Source organism: Labrus bergylta, chromosome 17, assembly GCF_963930695.1.
Source record: "Labrus bergylta chromosome 17, fLabBer1.1, whole genome shotgun sequence".
In the NCBI taxonomy this organism is placed as follows: domain Eukaryota; kingdom Metazoa; phylum Chordata; class Actinopteri; order Labriformes; family Labridae; genus Labrus; species Labrus bergylta.
In genome coordinates, this window is record NC_089211.1 from 10381700 (window position 1) to 10405129 (window position 23430).

The 23430-nt window shown below is 40.1% G+C and overlaps 1 protein-coding gene across 5 annotated transcripts in view; it reads right to left on the reverse strand.

The window, feature by feature from the left end:
* Positions 1-22175, reverse strand: part of ank1b (ankyrin 1, erythrocytic b) — a 78636-nt gene extending 56461 nt beyond the window's left edge. For 2 of the 5 annotated variants that reach the window (XM_065965482.1, XM_065965480.1), the window contains exon 1: positions 21442-22164. In XM_065965482.1, the coding sequence (XP_065821554.1) occupies positions 21442-21567 (126 nt within the window). In that variant the 5' untranslated portion in view covers positions 21568-22164. Of the gene's footprint in view, positions 1-21441 lie in introns of all 5 variants that reach the window. The other 3 variants (XM_065965484.1, XM_065965481.1, XM_065965483.1) reach the window with 3 other exon arrangements.
* Between the last annotated feature and the right edge of the window lie 1255 nt (positions 22176-23430).

A 23430-nucleotide genomic window follows, 5' to 3' on the forward strand; every position in this document is an offset into this window, starting at 1 on the left:
TTACTGGTTCATAAATATATTGACACATGTAGGACTATGTAAGGCATGTTAAAGGTACAAATATTATCTTCATGTATGCTTATTTAAGACTCTCGACACACAATAATCTATATCAAGGTCAAATAATGATACTGCTGAAAGCACAGAGGAAAAAAAGGAAAAACCTACCGCTAGAATAATTGTCAGTACGAGGAAGAATTCATGCCCTGCCTAAGCTTTTTAACATTCAGAAACAATGAGTGAGGCAACAAATCGCTATTGTTTAGGGGCTTTAATTGAAAAACATTGAATAAAGCGCATACATACCGAGCATCAATATGACAAACACAACCTCTACTAGACTGGCAAGTAAGTTAAGTGCAAACTCCACAGTGAAGTCACCGTGAGGTCACTGCAGTGTGACTCAGTAAGGCAGAGTTGGATGTTATATGTCAGAGTATCTGCAATTGTGGCCTGGGAGGCTGGGAGGCTTAGGGGACTCAGTGGTGGGGGGCAGGAGCTTCTGCCCTATCGTGACATTGACTGACTGACTAGCAAATCTGCCGTGTCATGAATCAGGACTGTAGAGGGCTCTGGAGCTGACATGTACTAACTCACAAAAGCGCGCTGACAGGCACAAGACAAATACGCACAAATACAAAGAGTCTTCACCTGTGTGGGCGAATGCACATGCAACCCAAATAATCCATATGAAATGATTTAGGAACATATTTTTGATAAACAAATGTATCAGCTCTGCAGACATGGAAGCATGGAGACACACTGTAACATGATATGTGGTCTTTAGGCCTGATGCCCACAGGCGGTCACAGAAGCAGACATATGCTCCTCTCTGCAGGATAAAATCTCCAGCCCTCAAAAGAAAGTACATGTGAGCTCGCGGCTTGCAGTGAGCAGTAAAAACAACACAACATCAAGTTGCTTTGCCTTCATGAATTCTGGTAAGAAATGTTCAATTAAAAGCTGCTTCCTCTCTTCTTTCACACACATCTTTTAAAAATGTTCCATACTCAGAAAGGATGTTTTTCTTTCAACATAAATGCCATCGCGCATTATCTCACGTATGAACATGTAAACGGCAGCGAGGATTTATAAGCTTATCTCCCAGTACTCTTCGCAGCATCACAAGGGATAGTAAGAAAATCAATATGATTCATTCCCTTATGGAGGCAGACACACAATAATGGAAAATTGATGGGCCGCAAAACCTAAGCAAGTTTGTCCATCTGTGAAACAGTTAATCAAATTCACTATTTATGAAAATGATACAATCTCATGTGAAGAAGGTTAGCATCCAAAAACAGGCTTTCCAGTCTGTCGTCTATCATTCATTGTGGATGGGCTGGGTAACATGCAATGAGAGAACTGAGAGTGAAAGAGGCTTACAGAGCAGAGGTATAATTAGTACACTCTGGGTCTGTTTAAAAAATGATTGTTGATATTATAGCACAAAACAAATATGCATCATTTACTCTTCATCTGCTCTGTCTCAAGGTCAAATTTAAATAGCATATTGTGCTAACGATATTCAGGCGCAAACACACCCAGAGAATTGTCTCTGCTCGGTGCGGCTTACTCTTGTTTTGCATCTGAAGGCGGAGAGAAGCTATCTGCACCTTTACCCTGCGTGGTTGTGCGCTCTCTGCTGTGTTCTCTGGTGGAGCACGGATTTGTCCACATGGAGATGATGAGCTGGGAGGGGAGGGGCAACTTTTTTCAAAGTCAAATTGTAATTATGATTTCACTGCTTAAAACACGGCTTCCTCCCTGAATGGAGAAAACAAGGACAGCCTTAAGAAATAACAACACTCGCGTCCTCGACTTTCGCAAGAGTTCCAAAGTGTCTCCACATGTGTTGACAGCCCCACACCCTGTTACATTAATGACAGTCATTAAAAATAACTATTTACAGACTTATTTTTCCTTCTTTTTTTTTTTTTTTTGCAAGTAATTCATTTTTCAGTCATACAGAGGCATAGCTGTGTACCATTGGAAAGTTTGCACATAACATCTCCTTAGAAATACTGTGGCACAGTTACCACCAAGTCTCAACAGAAATAACTTTTTACTCGAACTGCATGTCGCTATTAGTGCCAGTAATGGTGAATTAGGCCATTATTATTTTCCCCTAAATGAATGCATATTAGCTTTTAACATTCAATTAAAGATGGCACGCACAGAGAGACGCTGTTTGCTCCTCGGCACAGTTAGGGGTTACTTTAACCTTCTGCATGTGTTTTCTTTTTCTTTCTGACTCATTTGCACATGCTCAATGGGTGCAAAAGCAGACAGCAGAGCAACCATCAAGCCCTCTGTGTTATACTTCACTCATTACGATGATAAATATATTTGATTACTGATAATGACAAGAAAAATAGATATCAGGACCATTAAATATCTGTCTGTGTTTACATATCTGCGTGTGTCTGTGCATACGTATGGAAGCTGTATGTTCAGCCATGAGCACGGTGAGCTGGGCCCCACTGTGCATGTCTGTGTATGGGACTGCGGGTTGTCACTAATCACCCAGTTGGTGCAGAGTATTACCAGTGGGTGACATGCTGTGAGAGGGATGAGGGAAACAGAGGTGCTGATCAAGGAATGAGGGGGGAGAAATCATAGAGGACGAAAGCACGATAAACAAGAAGATACGATCTCAGGGGGGAACGGGTACTTACTGCCCTGATTGTGAACAAACAACTACCACTATAACTGGTTCTAAAAATAGCAATGATGCAGCAATAGCATTAAGAATAGCAGTGTCAGCTCTGCCTTGCTATTCTTATTGCGTCTAAAACGAGCTTTAATTAAGTAAAATGCCGTTTTAAAACATGTTATTATAATCTGGTATGTCAATTGAATTCCATTTTAGAATGTAACATGCTACAGAGACATGGTATTTAATAAATATGACATGATGAAAAATATTCACAATTAATAAAACTATAACCACAAAACAGCAAATCATCCTCACATGCCACACTGAGAGAAAAATGGCATTATCCTCAGCCACAAATTGCTGGTCTGATGGATTTCATGGGGTGGTGACCACTCCCTGAGGCCAGTCAATAGAGCTTACTCCTTGTGATTCAGCATTCTGTGCAGGTTCACAAGGGGCGTTTTAGCCCACGAGAAGCCATCCATCAGTTGGACAAACCCCTGGCTGATACCTGGGTCAGGCCTAAAGCAAGAGGATCAGTAGTGGTGACACATAGCCTGACAATTAAAAGCTAAAGCAAGTGGTCTGTCCCCAAAGGCCAACGAATAGCTGTTTTCCATAAAGTCTATATGAGAGGAGTGAGTCACGGAGAAAGAGAAAGAAAGAAAATGAGAAACTGCCATGCTTAGTGAATCAGGATCTGAACTCTTTAACGTACTGATAAAAAAGGGCCCTGAGCAAGAGCAGACACTAAGAAGATCAGTGACAATAAACGCAGACCCACACAAAATATTTAACTGCGGAACATTTTCTGAAATAATCCCTCCCTCAAGATGAGCTCTCAAGACAGCGAAATATCAGAAATAATCCCAACATAGCTGTTTGTGAGGTTGTACCTGTTAGACACAAGCTTTTCACTTAAGGTAATGCAGACTTGTATTTACCTATACTTCAGCTAAAATGTATAGTGAAGCTTTATCAAGAAGAAGAGCTGATGAACAAATATGTTGAGGAGGTAGCAGGGTGACTGTATGACACATTATATGATGTCACAATGAGAAGTCACTCAGCTCTTTCCAGAGCTCATGCTATAATAAACCGTATGCACCAGGGAGAGCTAAAAATATAGGCTAGACAAGCTGACACACTGCATTTGCAGAAAGCTGCGCATCGTTTGGAGCACCGTCAGTCATCCGCATCGTTCACCAGTTGCTGATGCTAGTCTGTCTGTGCTGGGTATCAAACACGTGATACTCATACTGTACACCACTGCATCCAGGCATGTCTACATAACAACTACCAATGTCAGGCAATACAGGGGGAAAAGGAGTATTAAAATGGTGATTCTATTTTAGGATGAAATGTCTGTCTGTTAGAAAGTGGGTCTATTGTTTGTGAGCAAACAATAGACAATAGACCACAATTCAGAATTGTGTTAATGTTTTACATGCAGTACAGTACAACACCTTCAAATGATAGACCTTTCATGATGTAACAAACATGGACTTGGAATTGAGGACAATCTCTGTGTTAAGCATTATCTCTCTAATTAATATTTCATGTCACACAGAAAGGCCCCTAAACCATGTTCTAACCATCAGATGGATGACTCTTGGGAACTTATAGCTGCAGTGAAATATATCAGTTTCATCAGATATTACTTAAAATATGGAAAGGTTTTGGTTTGGTTTTGAAACAGAAATACAATGAATATATTAAGTACAATTAAAAAGCGATATCTACTTTACCAGAATTCAAAGCAGTGTACAGTAGCTCATGAAAAGATGTCAAAACCTATTTTACTATGTCATAATGATGTCTGTTCGTGACCTATTTGAGAGTCCAGCATTTCTTTGACGGAAGCTTTTCATTTAGAGTTGAAGCTTGATCCAAAGGTAACTGGACTTGGTTGAAGATCTTGAAAATCCAGTTGCCTTTGGATCAAGCTTTGAATTTACCATGATGACTGAGAACCTACACAGACATTGTCATTTAGAAGCACATACAGGTGTGGCAACCTGACACAGATTGGCATGTGAGACAGCATGCTGCATTCACAACGGCGAGGGTTGTTTGTTTCCTATTTATTCCCTTAGGGAAATGCAAATTATAGTGTAATCAATCACTGACTTCTTTCTGCAAGGTTCAGTAAGCCTGGTGTCTTGAATTCTGATGAAAAAGAAGGCTCAGCTTGAGATAGGATTAGAGGGGTATTTTAATATGTATGCCCGCATGTCCTCTCACCTTGGCCTACCCCATGAGACCACTGGTGCAAAGACATCAGCACAAAGCGTGTGACCCTGTAAGTCAGTCGTTCCTTCCTAAAACTGCTGAGTCATTTTAATTCATTACCATCAGGCCACAATCAACACACCTTGTGCTTGAGTCACAGATGTTTGTGTGTGTTAGAGGGTTTTCTGTATATTGTAAAAATTGCTTGATTGCATATGTAAATCAAGCAATTTAGTCAGGTATTGCAGTTTAACCTGTCCTGGCAATACTGTTCTTATCAAAGTACAAGGTCTATATAGCTCATCGGTGAAAGCAGCTAATCAAAAATCAGGGTCAAAGGTGAAAGTCAAGTGACATGTTATGGTGTACCTAACTTAGCCATGATGTTTGAGTGAAAGGTTTGTTCAAACAAACAAAACACTACTATTCATACACCACTTACTTTGCAGCTTGAGCAATTTGGGATTCAGTGTCTTTCCCAAGGACATTCTGACATTCAACATATTACAGGAGCTGGGGATTGAATTCCCAACCGCCCAGAGAGGCGAACAACTCTACCACTGAGCCACAGCCACATATTGTCTAAGAGTTGGTTTGAATTTGTCGTTTTGATTACCAGTTTTTGTTTTTCATATCCTGCTGCCAAAAAAAAACAAAACGTATAGGGTGGAACATACAGTAGCAGCAGCCAATACATGTGTCCTGGTTTGTGCTCTTGTGACTTAGCAACATGTTGACAGGAAGTAAACAGCAGCTGATAGGATGCAAATGAAATGATAATTAGGCAGGGAAAGCACAAACATCTGTAGTACGCTTTTTCCTGTTTTGTCATTAAGTCGTTCTATGTCTAACTATTTTGACAAAAATTCAATTTGAATCATGATACCGTTCCAGAGCAGTATTACATTTCCATCTGTTCGTGTTTTCCTGCTAATTTGAAACCATCGTAATGCCAGAAAATCATCATGTATGACTCACAAGGAGTTTTGGCAGACTACAGTGTTAACATTTACATATTTGTTGTACTTAGCCTCTAACTCAGTTTAGACAGCTAATGGTTGCCTTATAGACGAGTGCTAACTGATACACAAGATACAGAGTAAAAAATACCCTTTCAAATAGGTTAGTTACTTAAAAACAGGAGGAGAGAGATATTAGGCAATAGAGAAAGAAATGAAGAAACTCTGATCTATTTTCCAGTGTTGGGGAATGTTTGAATGTGTTAAACTTATGCCGCTTATTAGTCAAATAAGGGTTGACGTTGGATCAATGGGCTGCGCTCAATATCATCCTGGCATTAGGGAAGAGCTTCAGGGAAGGATAGAGCAAGAGATAGAAACATTGAGATAAAAGGACAGAGAGAAGGAAAAGGGCAAACAGTGTGCAATGGGCTATCGGACAAGAAAAATCCATGTAAGTTAATAAAAGCTTGCGATAAACATTAAGCAGTAAATTAACATTTGGCATCCTCTGTTGACAAGCAAATTGATAAAACAACACAATATATTCCATCAATATGAAGTCAAGATCTGTTATGATTTAAGAAGAAAATATAAGGTAAGATTACTTTTAGATGAATTTCTAAATTTGAGATTTTAACAGATGTTTTACGTTGGGGAATAAGCCGGGCTGGTAAGTTAGTACAGAGCTGACCCTGGTATTGCAACTACAGTGCTAGAATGATGAGGCAGTGGCAATGGCATGTAAAATGAGTCTGTGCTCCTGAAACAGCATGTCAGGGATCCTGCAGAGAAAGCCTTTTAATCGTTTGAATCCTGGGTATACAGAAATTTGACAGGCTTTTGGGAAGAGGCAGCAAAATGTGTATGGGCTATCTTACACAGGGTTTTCAGTTTCAGCACTCTGCTTATGTAACTACTCAACTACAGCGTGTGTAGAGACAATGTATGTATGAGCTTTAAAGAACAGACTAATTATTGACCTTGGAGATGGTATTTGCAGTCAGTCATTTGCAGTCCAAACTCAAATAGCTCTTCATAGGATTTTTCAAATGTTTAGGGCAAATATGGAGGCTTACAATTGATTATAGCATGCAGATGTTGGGGTAATTAAGATCATATAGTATAAGTAATCACTACTGTAATTTGTTTCCTAAATACGCTGTAATTGGAAATGTATTGTTACTGCTATGTAACTGCTACATTATGTCCAGCATGCCAGGATTCGATCAAAAAGCAAAAGTATTGTGATATTTGTTTTTTCAGTAGTTGATGCTACCTGAACTAATACATGACTACAGCTCTGCACGAACGTGAAAGAAGCATCTTGTTGATATGCAGCTGATACCCACCCGCATGCTGTGTCTCTGCGTGATCATCAGACCCTAAGCTACACAGTCACAACACAGACTGCCTGGATTTTGGTGTTGTGTTTTGTTTTGGTTGACAACGGTAGATTTCTGGGTGGGGAGCTGGTGTCTATCACCTGCCAATAACTGCACGCAGGTGAGTTTCAGAGTGGATACAATTCAGTGATTGGACACAATTCAAACAAGCGAATATGACGGCACATGGACGTAGTGGTAAAGAAGAAAAAAACATGGAATGGAGGGTTTCAGTTTGGGGGCCTCAAAATCTCATCTCTGCATTTTGCAGTTAACTTCGTTTTGTTGGCTTCCTCATGCTGGGACCTCCAGCAGGCATTGGGAAGGTTTGCAGCAGAGTGCAAAGCGGCTGGAATGATGGTCAGCTCTCACAAGTCATGATTCTCATGCCGAAAAAGGGTGGCTTGCTCCCTCCGAGTGGGAAGTGAGCCTTTGCCCCCAGTGAGGGACTTTAAATAACTCAGGGTCTTGTGGACTTTGAGATTGGCAAGAAGACTGGTTCAGTGTTGGCAGTAATGCAGGGGTTTTACTGGACCGTTGTGATGAAGAGGGGGGATGAACCTGAAGGATATGGGTCGTGACCAAAAGTATAAGATCGCAGATGAAAGCAGCTGAAATTATTTGTCTTTTAGAGGGTGTCTGGGCTCACCCAGAGATAGGGAGAGGAGCTCAGAAATTCAGGGGCAGCTCAGAGTAGAGCAGCCACTCCTTCACATTAAAAAGGAGCCAGTTGAGTTGGTCAGTTGATGACTCCTGGACGCATCCCTTTGGAGGTTTTCCCGGCACACCCAACTGAGTAGACCCAAAACACGTTTAAGGGATTATATGTCCAATCTGGTCTAGGAACGCCCTGAAAGCTGGAATATGTTCCTGGGCCAACGTGACCTCAGATAAGGGATAGAGAATGGATCGATGGATGGTTCAAAGAGTCACCCTTACATTCTCTACATTTTCATATACCGGTACTGGACCAGAGATGAGATTAATTATATTAACATATACTCAATTTTAAAAAATAGCAACACGAAGGCATTTTCAGTGAACATGTAGCTGCACTCCTCCCCTGCTTCAACTGTTAAAACATCAGAAGAAGTAAGTGTGGTGTAAATAGGAGGAAAGGAGACAAGGAAACAGCTAATGAGGCAGCATAGAAGAGAAGACAAATTGATAGAGAAAAGAGAGAGGAGGGAGAAGGGAAAATAGATGATGAGCGATTGGAGGATTCAGAGAGATAGTTGCTGCAAAGAGCAGGGAGAAGCAAAGACTAGATGTTGGAGAAAAGAGCTGAGGGTATGGTGAAATAACAAACAGTTGCATCACTTTCACTTCTTCCATCTAGAGTTTAAAATTGAATTAGCTATGAAGTATTCATACAAGTTCAGTGTGGATTTTCCATCTCAATGACTTTGTACAGCAGACAAGGACAGTGGGAAACGTACATTGCTGTTGATTGGTTTCTTTTTTTCTTTTTACATTGGCATAATGACAAACTCCTAATATCATACATGAGGTAAAGAAAAAGAGGGTTTTACTGTAAGGGGAATACAGCATAAGGCACACATTGATTTAAAGGGCACTGAGATGAAAGACTTCAGTTTACGTTTGCTTCTGACTGTCTACCCTTGCCATCGTGTTCTCACCCTGACTCCCGTCAATGGGTGCTGATGCAAGCTCTCTCTTTTGGAGCAGGGAGTGCAAAGTGATAGCATTGAATGAATGGCAGCTGGACTTGGCAGTGATGTTTCAAAACTGCTGATGTAATATTCTGTCCTTTTCAGGAGTTTCCAACCTTGTTAATCAATATACAACACAAGCACTCTGCTTTAACCCCATCAATTTGATTTTTTTTAAGTTAGTGTGTGTATGTGTGTGTGTGTGTGTGTGGGGGGGGGGGGTTCTGTCCAACACCATAGATTGCTTACTGAGTGATGAGACTAAAGAGAGGGGAGCCATTCCATCTGCCATCAGGCAGCAATCCCAGTGACACATGACACCCTTTTTCATGATGGTGACACGCTTGAACACACAGAGATACACAATTAAACCGTATGACACGTGCATGCTCTAATGCGAAAAAAAATTAAAGGTTACCTCTTTGGGGAAACTGGTTCAAGGTTACATCACAAATCAGTGAATTGAATGAATAGGAACAAACTAAAAATCATAATATTTATATATCTATACAGGTAGGTATACTCAGGCAATAACATCAAACTGCACTGACGTTTTTTTTCCATGTCCTTTTTCCATTGGACTAAATCTTAAAATTAAATCAAGCTTCATTCAATGTCTACGATGTGGCATGTGCTATCTTTTCAAGCACTTTCAAGTGACAAAGATAGCTATACAACAGCACGATGATGTAATGAAATCATGAAAACTCACATGCTTCAGATCTATATGAAATCTTTGGTTGTTGATCATGCTTTGTGTCCAGTAGCCACCATAAGTGCTGCAAAAGAGGGGGGCGGGGTTAGACCATGCAGAAGAGGAGAGAGATGGAGTAAGGGTGTGCCTTCAGTGCATTAGTGGACTGCTGTAGGCCACATGATCCATGTAGACCTTGAGGAGCAGTAATTCCATTACATAATGCCAATCTCAAGCTCTAAGTGTGTGTGTGTGTGTGTGTGTGTGTGTGTGTGTGTGTGTGTGTGTGTGTGCTCTTTGCGGGTATCAGTGTGTGGGGCATCGTGCCAGTCAAAATTACTTTAGGTCTTTCTTTAATGATTCTTAGGCTTACCGGCCCTCAAAGACTCTGCATACTGATGTTGTTAATGATCTGTAATAAGAATGCTTCATTATTAGAGGAATTAGAATTAGGTAAACACGGCATGTAGGTCAATTATGTAAATTATATATTTTAGATTTCCCTCCTGATATAACAGTCTGAGTTGCTTGGGATGTAAAATAAATCTCAGTCAAATCTGGAACACAATTGCTATGTGACTCATGTTTTCTTATTGATGTAGTCTCATCAGAAGCACTGGGATCTGAAACCAAACTCAGCATCCACATAAATCTAGGACTCTGAAGACGAGTTCAAGAGTGTAGTTCAAGCAAAAAGCTTTTTTTTTTTCCACTTTCATGTCTAGCTGGCAATCAGTGCATGAAGTAAGTTAGACATCTCATCATAAACAACCAAGGTATGGCTTCGCCCATCCCTTCATCTTCCCACCGTGTCACAGAGTAATCACCATGGTAACATCCGTCACTTTAGACTGCCTGCATACTGACCCCAGAGTCACAATAAACTTTTCCAAAGATTTACAGCTGTCTCCCCTCCCTCTGCATGCCAAACACTCACATGTGTTGGCCTTGCTAACAATGATGATGGATGGTCTAAATTACAGGAACAGGCTGGCAGATGAACTATGACTTTTCGGGAACTCAACGACTGCACTGATCTAATGGGCCATCCATAGTGGCCCTCACACACCAGCTGATGCCATGTCAAAAAAAAACAAGAACCCAACTTCTAAACTGTAACCTGTTTAATGCAAATGTTTGGTAGATCTGAATACAAGACAAAGATACGGTGTAGGACTACATTATCTTCCAACACAATTCATCCTAACTCCTTAATCTTTAACAATCTAGTTAAACCTGAATATAGAAACTAAAATCATTATTAGTCAGCTAGATACTGAAAAAATATATAAAGGCAAAAACAGTAAGATCATCAAGTTGGGAACTGGATAACTTCAGTTGATTCCTGTGCATGTCAATTATTCTTAAAAATACTTAAAATATCTGTATATATGTATATATATATAACTCAAAATGAAAATGTATGTATTCATAAACCTAAGCTTTTCTTTACTCCAAATGCAACAACCATAAATGTGTGAGCTAATGCTTTGCACTGAGCAAAGTGACTTTGCAGATATTTATTAAAGGTGTCTGGCAAAGTAAGATTATCTAAAATCACAATGATCTCTACATCAAAACATAAGCCCTCAGAGAAGACTGATAAATACCAGCCATCATGCCTCTCTTCATGTCTCTTCCTGTGTTGCTTGAGCAGGCACAGATACAGAGAATAATCAGATACAGTATCCAAGTAGGTGCCCGACTAGCACATAGTATAGTGGTGTGTAGATGGATGGCTGGCTCTGGTCTCAGATGCACTGTAATCCTAGGCTGGCAGGTAAATATAGCCTGTGGCTGCTTTGGGCCAAGCTGAGTGCTGCTTTGCTCTGCTTGACCTTGGCTCATCCTTCCCTCTCCTTCCTCAGAGAGGATGAGGAGGCACCAGCCCACATTATTATGCGACAGATTACTGTTGCGTTATACAAAAACATGCTTAGCCTGTACTATTTAACGACTGGTTAAAGCTAAAGTTACATCCCGAACAACCTGAACCTTTTTTCAGTAGAACCCATCAAGAAGCAAATGAGTATTGATGGGTTATCTCATTTTTTATTATTAAAACAGGAAAACTTAACTGTGTGCACTGCAACAAGGAAAACTCCAGAACATTCAACTTTGAGGGGCGCAAACGTTTTTAACCTTTCACCTTTCCCTTCATTTTATAGATCTGTTCTTTTCATCAACCCTACATATATTGACATATTAAAAAACACACTTAGAGGAAAACATATAACTTTCTTGCACAAAAGACAGACGCACATCTATCAAGCTAAGCTTAAGACTCTGACATATTTCTAAGATAATGCTGAAGAAAAAAACAGTTTAAAAATGAGGGATGACATTTCGAATCACAATCAATTTACTACCTCATGTTGCCCAAATTGAATGTCTGCTTAATTACTGGAAAACAAATGTATGAATACAACTTTTAAACAAATATAGGGAAGGCAGTGTATAGCAAAAAAACAAACAAAAAAGGACACATCATATACAATAGTCCCTTAGATCGCAGGTGAGGTCCTTAGGAGCCAAACTCTCAAAGCACTCGCCCTCACCTCCCAAATACACCATAACTAAGCTTCTGTTTTACTCATAGGTACAATCTGGGACAACATGCATACTGCTTCTAAGCACTAAAATGACATCCCTGTGAGCAAAATGTGTGATGTGTTTGATATCTGAAAAAGAAAATGAGACAAAATGACAGCTGCTGAGTAGAAAAGCTGTCCCATAGAAAATGTATAAAGATATATCATGTGACGAAGGAGCACAATACTTTCCTGTCATGCACTATGTGCATTGGGCTTCTTGTGGCATTAAACTGCCTAACCTGTAGTTAATCAAATGCCCATGCACTTCGCAGTGGTGTTTGATGAAGTGTATGGATATAAGATGGGATGAAACTATTCTTGTGGTGCATTGTAATGACGTGAATAACCTTAAAATTCTATACATTTGCACCCAAAGCCCTCGCAAATGACAATAGCCAAACATGGATTTATTTTTCCCTCGTCTAACGAACATTTGAAATGATTTAATATGCAGATGATGCAACTTTTAATCAACAACCTTGGGCATCATACTGTCATTGCTCTGTTTGTTATTTTTGTGTGAGGATGAACAGAAAGAGGCTGATAAGCAGAGTCAAGTTTTGGCTAATTAAGGATGGGTATCCATAAGGTTACATGAAAGCTGAATGAGATACCCTGCAGCCCTGCTATTTCACACACAAACCATAAGTGCATGCATGCACACTGACCTCTCTGTCGAAAAACACGAGTAAGCCTTGCACACACACACACACACGTACAGGAAAAAGCAGACTCTGTCCATTAGCAGATCTTTGGATCCATCGTAATAAGTACAGGCCTGGAGGTAACTCTGTAATGTTGAGGCCTGAGGAGACTCATGCTCAGTTACTACAATAAAAGGTTTTATGTCCCAGATTAGTCTGTGCCATTAGTTCTAGAGAACTGGGAATGAACCCAAAAAAAATCAAAGATGACTAAGCATTTTCATATACTTCATCATTCACATTATTTCATTATAAGTACAAGTTATCCATATTTGTATCCTATCATAGCCGTGTAATTACAAACCCTTCATTAAGAATTGGTTATTGGTGTGCATCAATACCCATCTGACTGTTGTCAAATAAAATGTGTGAAAGTGATGAAGAGGTTTGCCATACTGGAATTTAAATCTGGATTTGTTGCTACGATTCAAAAGACCAAATCAGAACAGATGTTTGGAAATTATTTGGCATTGATGTTGTATTCATAGTAGAGAAATCCCAAGCTGATCGCAGGGATCGTCTTTTATAGGAAAGAAGCATCACTTCATTACACAAATGAGCAAAACTTCAAAAGTGTGTTAATCTTCTCTTTACCCGTTACAGTACTCTTGGGGCCTGATTTACTAAGATAAGTAAGGAGTACTAAATTGGGTGTTCATTCCAACACATTGCAAATGATAAACAGGTGCAAATATTGTGGCGGTGTTAGCATTTAAAGTAGGCTTTTGCATGTTTTACTAGTTTACTTCATGAAGAGTTTGGACGGAATGACCACAAGCGCAACAAATTCAGTTCCATGGCATGACAAGTATTAGTGGAAGAGGCAAATAAAGATATTTCCAAGCTACAGTAAATCAATCTTAACATAAGGAAAACACGATGTGGGAGAGTATAAGTGAGAACGTTGGTAAAACAAGAAGAACAAGATATGAAATGAGAAGATGGAAGATAGGGTTATTATATAAGGCTAATGATATAACCTCTGCGAAAAATCAGGGTCTCTCTTCTCTTCCCTTCACCAGCCAGCTGGTCAGCACTGTGTCTGGTCTGACAAGGGCCATAAATATCTGTAAGAGGGCTTGAAGATTGGGTAGTGGTGAGGTTTATATGGAGTATAGTAGCTCACTGGGGGAGAGACGCATAACACGCGAAAGAGGAAATCCCCAGTTAAAAATGCAAAGTCGGCCAGAAGAGGGAAATAGGAACACAGACATATAAATATTCATTTTCTTGAGGCTATAGTGGCGGGGAATGTTCAGTTTCGTTTGGCTATAAATTTATGTTTAATCACGGCGTTCTTTGTTAAAGATTATTGCGTGGGAATACAAATAAAAGCATGTCAGTTATTTTTCTGTCATCCCAAACATGTTAACACCAGTGAAAAAAGCGCTTTCTTTACGCCTTCTTTCACTGTGCCTATCCTCGCTACAGCAGCCATCTGTGTGTAACACTGGGCACCTGGTTTAACACCTTCTTTTCAAAGGTGTTAAATACAGACACCGTACAATCACTGCAATTGTGTTCAGGCCTGCTCAATCGCAATGTGTGTACTAAATTAACTCAATTGCATTTTCAAGTATTTTACACACTATGGTAGAAATGCCCAATATTGCATATTAATTGGAGCAAACGCCCTCAATGGACCATGTGTGTTGGTCCACATTTGAAACAGGCGATCCTCAGATACATGGTACATTTGTTTGTGGGTGATATTAAGTTTACACACATTTATTTACACATACAAACCTTTAGTAAATCAAAAGTATTGAGGATATGTTTTGCGTAAGTAAGTACAGATGTCCTTCAATCAACCTTTACTTAAATATGAGCATGGCATCACACCGTGTCAGCAGATAATCAATGTTAAAGGACTTAAATGGGGATCAAGGTAGAAAAAAAACCCTTGATCTGGACAACCCTAATTCACTGAAGCATAAATCAATAAAAAATCAATCATCAGTCATTGGTCTGTTGTGACCGGTGACTAGTAAACATACAGCTGTGATCAATGATGCTAGACAGAAAGACTACAGCATGTTCAGATTGTAATTCATAATGGCAGGAGTTTAGCCAGTGAGTAAAGAATAGATTCTGTCACTACGGTCATGAATTGACCCCCAGAATGTATTCTTCATATTACACAATGCATTACATTGAGTTGGGTTTCACACTCCTGTTATTACTCTACTATGAGCAACTATCATTTTTTTCTCTTTAAATCACAACACAGCCCACCCCCCTGTCCCCCAAACTATTCGACCAGTATTATCAGATATGGTGTTAAAATGAAAATGCTAAGCTAGGTGTGTATTGGTGACTCCTATGTGATATACCTGCCTACGTATGTGACACCCCGTTTTTCAACGATGTTGTGCATGTAACTAAAAAAAAAAAAGAAGCTCAACATGGACTTTTGTATGCACATGGGTTTCCAGCCTTGCTCCTCTGGGTAAAGTCCTACGTTCGTTTCAAGCAACTATCAACCGGAATATTTACCAGATACTAGAGATTTCAGCCTTAACTGTAAATGTTGGTCACAATCATCGAGAGGACGCAAGAAAAATGCTGATCGTATGTTAACAACACATTTGCACACAGAGTGAATGTGCTGTTATAATTTATCAGGTGCGATCCAATTGCTTCCCTTACAAAACACGGAACTGAAAAAAGAAAAAATCCCACTAAGCATATTAGATTTTGGATTGCTTTATTTAAAAATCTTTCCCTATGCTTCTCAAAATGTGTGTTTTTTCATTACTTGAGACGTCGTTATACGTGAGGAAAGCCTTTAAATCTGTTTCAAGCTTCAGACTCTGCAGCTATAGGAAATGCATCTAAGGCAGATGGCAACATGCCCTTGCACCTTCTTTGCAGGTTCTTTAACTAAATTACTGTCCACTCCATTCAGAGTTCTGATAGAATCTCTGTTGGCACTGTAGTGAATGACCTTTGAGCAAGGGGAGAAGAGAGGAGAGATGCCATGCTGCCGAGTGTGATTTACATCAAATGGAGCTAATTAACATTGCGGGAACATTAAGACCTGCCCGTGCCTCTTTTCTCCCTCTCCGTCCCTTTGACTTGCTTCCTCATTCCTTACTGGTGCATTGAAACAATCTACTGGAGCAAGTGGCTCACGTCAGATACAGAGTGAACAGATAGATAAAGCAGCTTGGTTGACGATTGAGGTTAGAGTGAGGGAGTAAAGCCATTCAATCATAAAGTGGACCAGAGATGGATTATTTATTTTTTTTTATATATAAATGATTTGTTGTGGAAACCTGTAATGCTCCTTAAGCAATGACAATATACAGATGACAGTATAACAGTGACTCTCTACATTGACCTAAGCATTGATTGAAATTGAGTTGTGTTGCTTAATGCCTGATAAGAAAAAATTCCTGAAAACTATTAAAGAAAGAGTATAGTTAGGAAGAAGCCAGTAATTGTGGTCTCTGAAAACAGTAAAATTCATGAAACATTGTGCCTAGGTTTTCCTAATCTACAGTGAAGCCAAATTTAAGGCATCTCAAGCCATTCCATTAGGAGACAGATTTAATAGAGAGTGGTTACGAATCGATGGGCTGAATGAAATCTTACACATGAAAGCTTCATTGACTTACAACATTAAATTTGGAATTACATTTCAATAGTTTATTAACAAATGGTATGTGTCAAAAATGACAATTTTTGCAACTCAAAATTTCACATTTTAAGAAAATAGTAAATTGGGATTTTGTGTCTCTATTAATACGCTGACCTATATTTCAGTAGGGAGTGATTGTGCAGCACCAAAAACATATATAAGTAGCCAATGTGAGCTCCACAAAGATGATATGGCAACAATTTAGATTCAAGAAATATGTGCACAGAATCCTTAATCTTATCAGGTAAAGTATAAGGCAGAATACTAGACAAAATTGACTTATAAAATGTCACACAATGAAGGTGTTCATAGCAAATCTGACTGTAAAAGATTAGAGAAACAAAACAAGCATACAACTACAAGGCAATTTAGTAACTCTTAATCATGCTGCCACAGGTTTACTTGTATTTTGAAAATCTATGTTTTATTTTTATTATGTTATGATTAGCTGTCAATGGATATTTGCAGGCTTCATGTGTGTGATTCTTGTGTGGTGAGTTATAACTATACCAAACACATAAGTATGCAGTTTTTTCTTTGTTATAACTCAGCTAAGTTTTAACAGTTTGCAGGGATAATTTCCACATCTTACATGACTTTGAAGCTGGGTGTTTGTTCCCCCTCTGAGTCTGCCTTCTCACTGTTAACAACAGGACATGGTGTAAGAAAGCCTGAGCCACCCAAACCCTTCAAGAGGGGCGTGGTCAGACGCAGCTCATTTGCGTTTAAAGCTTTAATCATCTACTTTTTGTTTGTATAAAACAAGAGCTGTAACATCCAGGCTATCTGATTCTACAAAATCACTTTCTCTGTGATAATCTGCTGACAAGCATCAGTTTCCTCTGTTTCCTGGGCAACAAGTCCCACCCTGTATTGTAAAGGATTGGGTGCCTGAAGTAGTGAAATCAGTACCTTGCTGGACAGCACAGACTATGTTTCAGTAGTAGCACCCAGAACGGCTGAATTCACACTAAAAAAACACTCTGATCGAGATGCTGTTGCAGCAGTTGCCTTACGAGTGCCCACACGCGGCTGATTTCGTCCCTCATAGACAGCGACAGCTCTGCTAAAAGATAAACAGACTAAAGTAGCATATGAGCATACTGTGGCTGCTCAACAAATTCTGTCAGCATGCAGAAGCATTTTCCTTCAAAAAAAACTTAATAGGAGTATATCTCCAGTCATCAATTTGTGTAAACAAGGCTAGCAAATGATTTGATGTGAAACTGCCTGTTGTTCTGGTTTTTCCTCCCCTGAGCACACGTGGTTATTCTTCAGAAACGTACTTCTATGATATGCAAATTTAACACCACATACAGAATCTTGCACTGCACGTTATCATTGTCTTCTTTGTCAAAGTTCTTTGATATTCAATATGCACTTGTGAATTGGGGTAATTTTGGTTTCCATGTATAGTATGTCTCTCAATATTGGCTGTTTGTGTGTGCCTGTGAGACCCATAGACTGTAAATGTTAACGGGAGAAGCCTGACGTCAGCCATCTGTCACAGCAGGGGGCTCCGGAGGCTCATCGGCAGCAGCAGCCATGCCGGTATTCCTGTCTCAACGTAACTTTCAGTCAGCCTAATGACAGGCTGAGAGCTGGGGCTGAGGCGGGTTTTAAGCCTCTGGATGGACCGTTATATCCCACCCACCAGTCAAACTATGGATAACACTTATCATTCATTAACTCAAAACTGAGCCATTATTTAAAAATTCATCCCCTTACAGTGTATGCCCATGATGACAATAACTAATCAGACATATTTCATTTTCTGTACCAGGCTGTAAACATGTTAATTTATGCTGTGGTGTGTATGTGTCTCGAAGGGGTTCCTGGAGTCAGCCTCAAGCAGAAACTCCACGAACTGCAGGATTTTGCACTTCCGCATTGGCTTCATTTTACAAGACCAGAGGTTGCTGCTAGTTGAGACCATGTGATGGAATGAGGAAACGTCTCCCTGTGACTAAATATCCAATACTTTGCACTAAAGTTGGGGGAAGCTGACAATACTAGTGTCAGATTTCACACATTACTTTGACATGGAGAGTCAGGAGAGGCAGCAGTATGAGGAAGTACTGCCGTCTTTCAAACCGGTGGTGTGGGGACATTTTGGTATTGCCGTTATGTATAATGACAAGGTTGAAAAAACTGTAAACAAGAAAATGACTGCCTGTAAACATTTTTTTATACGTGTCAACTACTCTGATGGGAACACTTACAGAGTTCTACAATTCTACAATTCACTGAGCAGACGCTTTTATCCAAAGCGACGTACATCAGAGAGTAAGTACAACACAAGCAAGGATCTAGAAAAAAAGGGAACAATGTCAGTAAGAGCAAACGATCAGAGTTTGGCCAAGTTTACAGAAATAGACTACAGCAGGCTGTACTGTTACTAACAGAAAGCTGCTCATTGTTGCTGGACTCACACGCAGCTACCAGCTGATAACCTGCATAATTCAGACAAGATGAGAGTGAACGGAGAAAAGACGATGCAGTGTTTGAAACATAGAGACACATCCGCTATGAAATGTCAACCCACATATTTACGACACATTTCTGTGTGAAAGTCAGGAAAATTACATAAATATTTTTTTAAACGCTGCCTTCTTTTGACTGAGACAACACACCATACACCAGGAAAGTGTACACTGTAATAAATAGATAGCTGTTTTGCTTAAAGGTAAAAAAAAAAAAGAAATAGTTTTGGAATTATTTTTAGTTACTATGCATTGTTTCCTGTAGCCAAATCGTACTGTAAAGGCAAAAGGCTATAGAGGAGCTGATTCTGGAAATAACTGTTGCTGCCCTGACGGTGTATTGTTTCAACACCAGAAGCTGCCTGTCCACTGTTAACAGCGCCGCGTGAATGTTTGTGTCTGTTACTTATTGTCATTGAGTTGTTGTTAAGAAAATAATAACATAAACAAAAGTCACATACAAGATAATGTTGCGATACTATTTGCTAGGTGAGACCTAAAATGTGACGTGTCTCCTCGTTCCACAGGGATCCTTTTGGTGCCGATTTGACAAATTGCCTCATCTAAATTAGCTGGTTCTCCTTTTTTCATTTGGCTGAAAGCAGAAATGCCCAAAAGGAGCAAATTTACATTTGGTTTAGGTGACTTCATGTGCGGATGTGACGTGGCCTCCATGCTCGGCGGTCGGCTTTATAGTATTGTGGTCATTTCTTTTTTCCGATTATCGCAACAGCACTACACTCTACTTAGCTCAACAGAAACTCATTGTGTGTGTTTTACCTCAACACAAATGTGCTCACAGACTCTCGAAGTTACTATAAAGACATTTGTCCATCCTATCCTTTGGCACACACACTCAACATTAATACCAGTATGTGCACTCAGACTAGGTTTTTTAATCTATTAAAATTGTGTAATTGCAATGAATCGCTCAATAGTTAATTGTGATTAAATGCAATTAATCATTATTTTGCATTTAAAAATACAAATTGTAAGGCTTTTATTTTCAATTTGTGTCTTAAGTCTGAGAGTACTTAACTTGATGTTTGAAGACAACCCTGCTTTTATTTTGAAATACAGTAAGGACCCTCTGGTAGATCGGGGGTTATGACATTAACTTGTTACGGATCAAAAACTAAATGAAAACAGATAAAAGGAACAGTAATGTTTGATGTCTTAAGGTGGATATTCATTTTGACTCGTGAGGAGAAATTAGACATTTTGTTCTTTTCCATCACTGGGACAACAGGGAGACACTGTGAATGGCTTATCCAAGGTGTGCCTAAAGGGACAAAACAGTATGCAGTGAATCACAATTTAAAAAAGTAATGCATTCATTTCAGACCTTAATTAATCACGATTAACTAGTTAATAGTGACCGCCTGAGTTCCAACCTTTAGAAGTTAGGAACAGATAGCTGCCATTTGCACTGAGCCTACTGTACATGGCATATAGTTGTCAAGTGAACAGAGGGGAAAAAAAACTGTTTTTCATAACTCGTGTCAGTGCTACAAAGCTGGAGTGCAAGGCTGCACAACCCCAATATAATCTGCACCCAGAGGCAACAGTCATAGAGGGAGAGTGCAGTAGGGAGGTGAGGCGAAGGGGTGAATGAGAGCATTTGTGCCTACAGGATGATAACCTGCAAGCCTACTTTGTGACTACTGCTTAACGTCCAACACAAAAAAACATAACTTTGCCTTAACTCACATCATTATAAAAAAGCTTTCAATTTGACAGAGCATGCAGCCTATGCATACCAACAAAACATTTACAGGCAGGTTAACATTACATGTTCTGTTTGAGTGTTCCTCCATCTTCCCCCTCCATTTTACATCTCCCCCAGTGAAGAAAAAACTGTAATATGGGGGAAGACACCAAATCCAACACGAACACAGCTCTGTGTAAAAGTACAGAGCATGCTAAGCATATTAATGGGGATGTGATTTTATGCACCAAATGTCATACAATCACGTACATGCACTACACTCTACTTGCATTGCATTAATATGAATGAGCTGCACCCATGCACGGCTGAAATCAAGAAGAAAGAGAGGGAAAAAGATTGCCTGTTATTTAACCAACAGCTTATATTGGTCACACCTCTAACAGCATACCAATGATGATAAGCCTTCTTTCCTTCCCCTTAATGTCTGACCGAGGGAACGCAATCTACACCAGACCATATGTGCTTGACTTGTGATCCTACACAAACACATGTACGCACCTGCTGAGGCCGCAGGACCAACTGTGTAATTATACATGTGTAATTGCATACTCACTAATCTTGCTCAATAGATGCAGTAAAAGAGAGAGAGAGGCTGCTAGAGGGATCGAGAAAGCATGTAGAGAGGGAAAGATGGATGTATGAAACATCGTCACCTCCCATGTTTCTCAAAGATTGTCAAACCATACCTTGCGTCTGCGGTCCCTGGATCGATTCCTCCTTTTTAACTTTTCCTCCTCCTTCTCCCTTTGCTCTTGGGCGGCGGCCTCCGCAAGGTCCTTGGTCTTGCGGAGCTGCTTGGCGGCTTGCGCCATGGTGCCGCTGCTACTGCTGCCGCTGCTCCAGTCAGCGTTGCTCCAGCCCTCCTCTTGGTTGCACTACCACCAGTCGTCCCTGTTTCCTCCTCCTGTGTCCCTCTGTCCCCCGAGCCCCGTCGCTTACTACCTCGTCTCTGGTGGCCACCACGACATGTGTGTGTGTAAGGCAGGCAGGAGGGACGTCTGTGTCCAGGTGTTTGTGTGTGTGTGGAGGATGTTGATGCTACTGCAGCCACAAGACAGCCTCCAGCAGCCACAAAGAAAGATGCTACAGCTAGTGGTGCTGATGCTGCTGCCTGTGCCGCGGCTGCTACTCATCCAGTCAGCTTGCACTGCGCTGAATTGGCTCCCCTCCCCCCTCCTTCTTTCCTACCTTCCTCCCTTCTCTCCTCTCTCTCTCTCTCTCTCTCTCTCTCTCTCTCTCTCTCCCTCCGCATGCACAGACCAGTCACGCAGTCCTGTGTTCAGCACGGTTGGGATCCTGCTGCAGAGCTCTCTTTTTTATCTGTCAAATGTCCTCCGCTCCCTGCTTCTCCGCCTCTTTCTTCACACCATTCCTCTGGGCTAAATGCTTTTCCTTCACAATAGCTGTTGTTGATTTGCGTAACTGAGGTACAAAAGAGGAGGGCGCCAAAGCTGATAAATGCCTTCAAATTATTTTCTTCTCATGTCGTCCCTCTCTCTGACCATAGCAACTTCTTCCTGGAAACAGATGGAGAGAAAGAACAGTGCTGAGAGAGATGGAATCTTGTTAAAAAGGAATAAATATCATATTTTATGTAATATGATGCATTAGCAGAGTGCTTGCTCTTATGCAGCATGACGTTTTGCACAGCCTGATCCTTTTTGTTATTAATGGTTGATGTTGAGGTGGCCATACATTAACATTTACAACAGCCCACTCCTCCTGTTTTAGTGTTAGAAGCAGACAGGAAGGAAAACATCAACAACATGAATACTTCATCAAAACTGCATGTCCTCTATCTCCCCTTTCATTCCATCACTTCCCCTCTCCCTGTTACCTCAGGAGCACATGAATGGTCGTTTGATGTTGCAATGAGAAGATGCATAAACAACGGCTTTAACAAACGTAATAATGCAGGGATGACATTGGCAGAGAGACGCTGATGATGAATGATGAATGATCAACATTTTGAGGTCCACAAGACCAATTTCTTTCAAACCTTTAATCATAGTTCAACTTAAACTGTGATGTGTGCTAAGCATTTGAGTTTAAATTAACTCAAATTATTTTCATCTGTGCCTTGATATTTTTTTTACAGCGTGTTACTTCAAAAGAACATTGCATGTTATCGTGTTAGCTTCAGTTTGAGTTAAACCTGTAAAGTCATCAGTGTCTACTGACAAATTGATGAACGTTAAAGAAACAACATTATGTAGCTTCCATTCCTTTGTCACGCCGCCTCTGCAACCTCATCTTCCTGCAGAATGATGTTGCAATGTAACATGCAGCATAGCCTTCAACAAAACATCATCTGACGGGAAATACATCAACATTACATTTATAGAGGTCAAATGCCAACAGATTAACTCCACATCAATTATGTTATTAAAAGCTAAAAACCATGAAAGTCAATACTGCAGCTTGATGTCAATATTCAAAACTGGATATTCCATCAAGAATATTTCAAAATACATTTTCAATATAATCTAACCCAATCATTTTATAGTTAGTGTGGCTTTGTGCTACTGGGTTATTTTTACAGACTACATATTTTACACTTCAATTGAGTGACAGCTTGATGTTTTCTTGAGCCTGGTGCTAATGGACCATCAAGCTGCACATAATAAGCTAAATAATGTCATAGCTAGTGCCCTTCGTGGCACAGATTTGCCTGA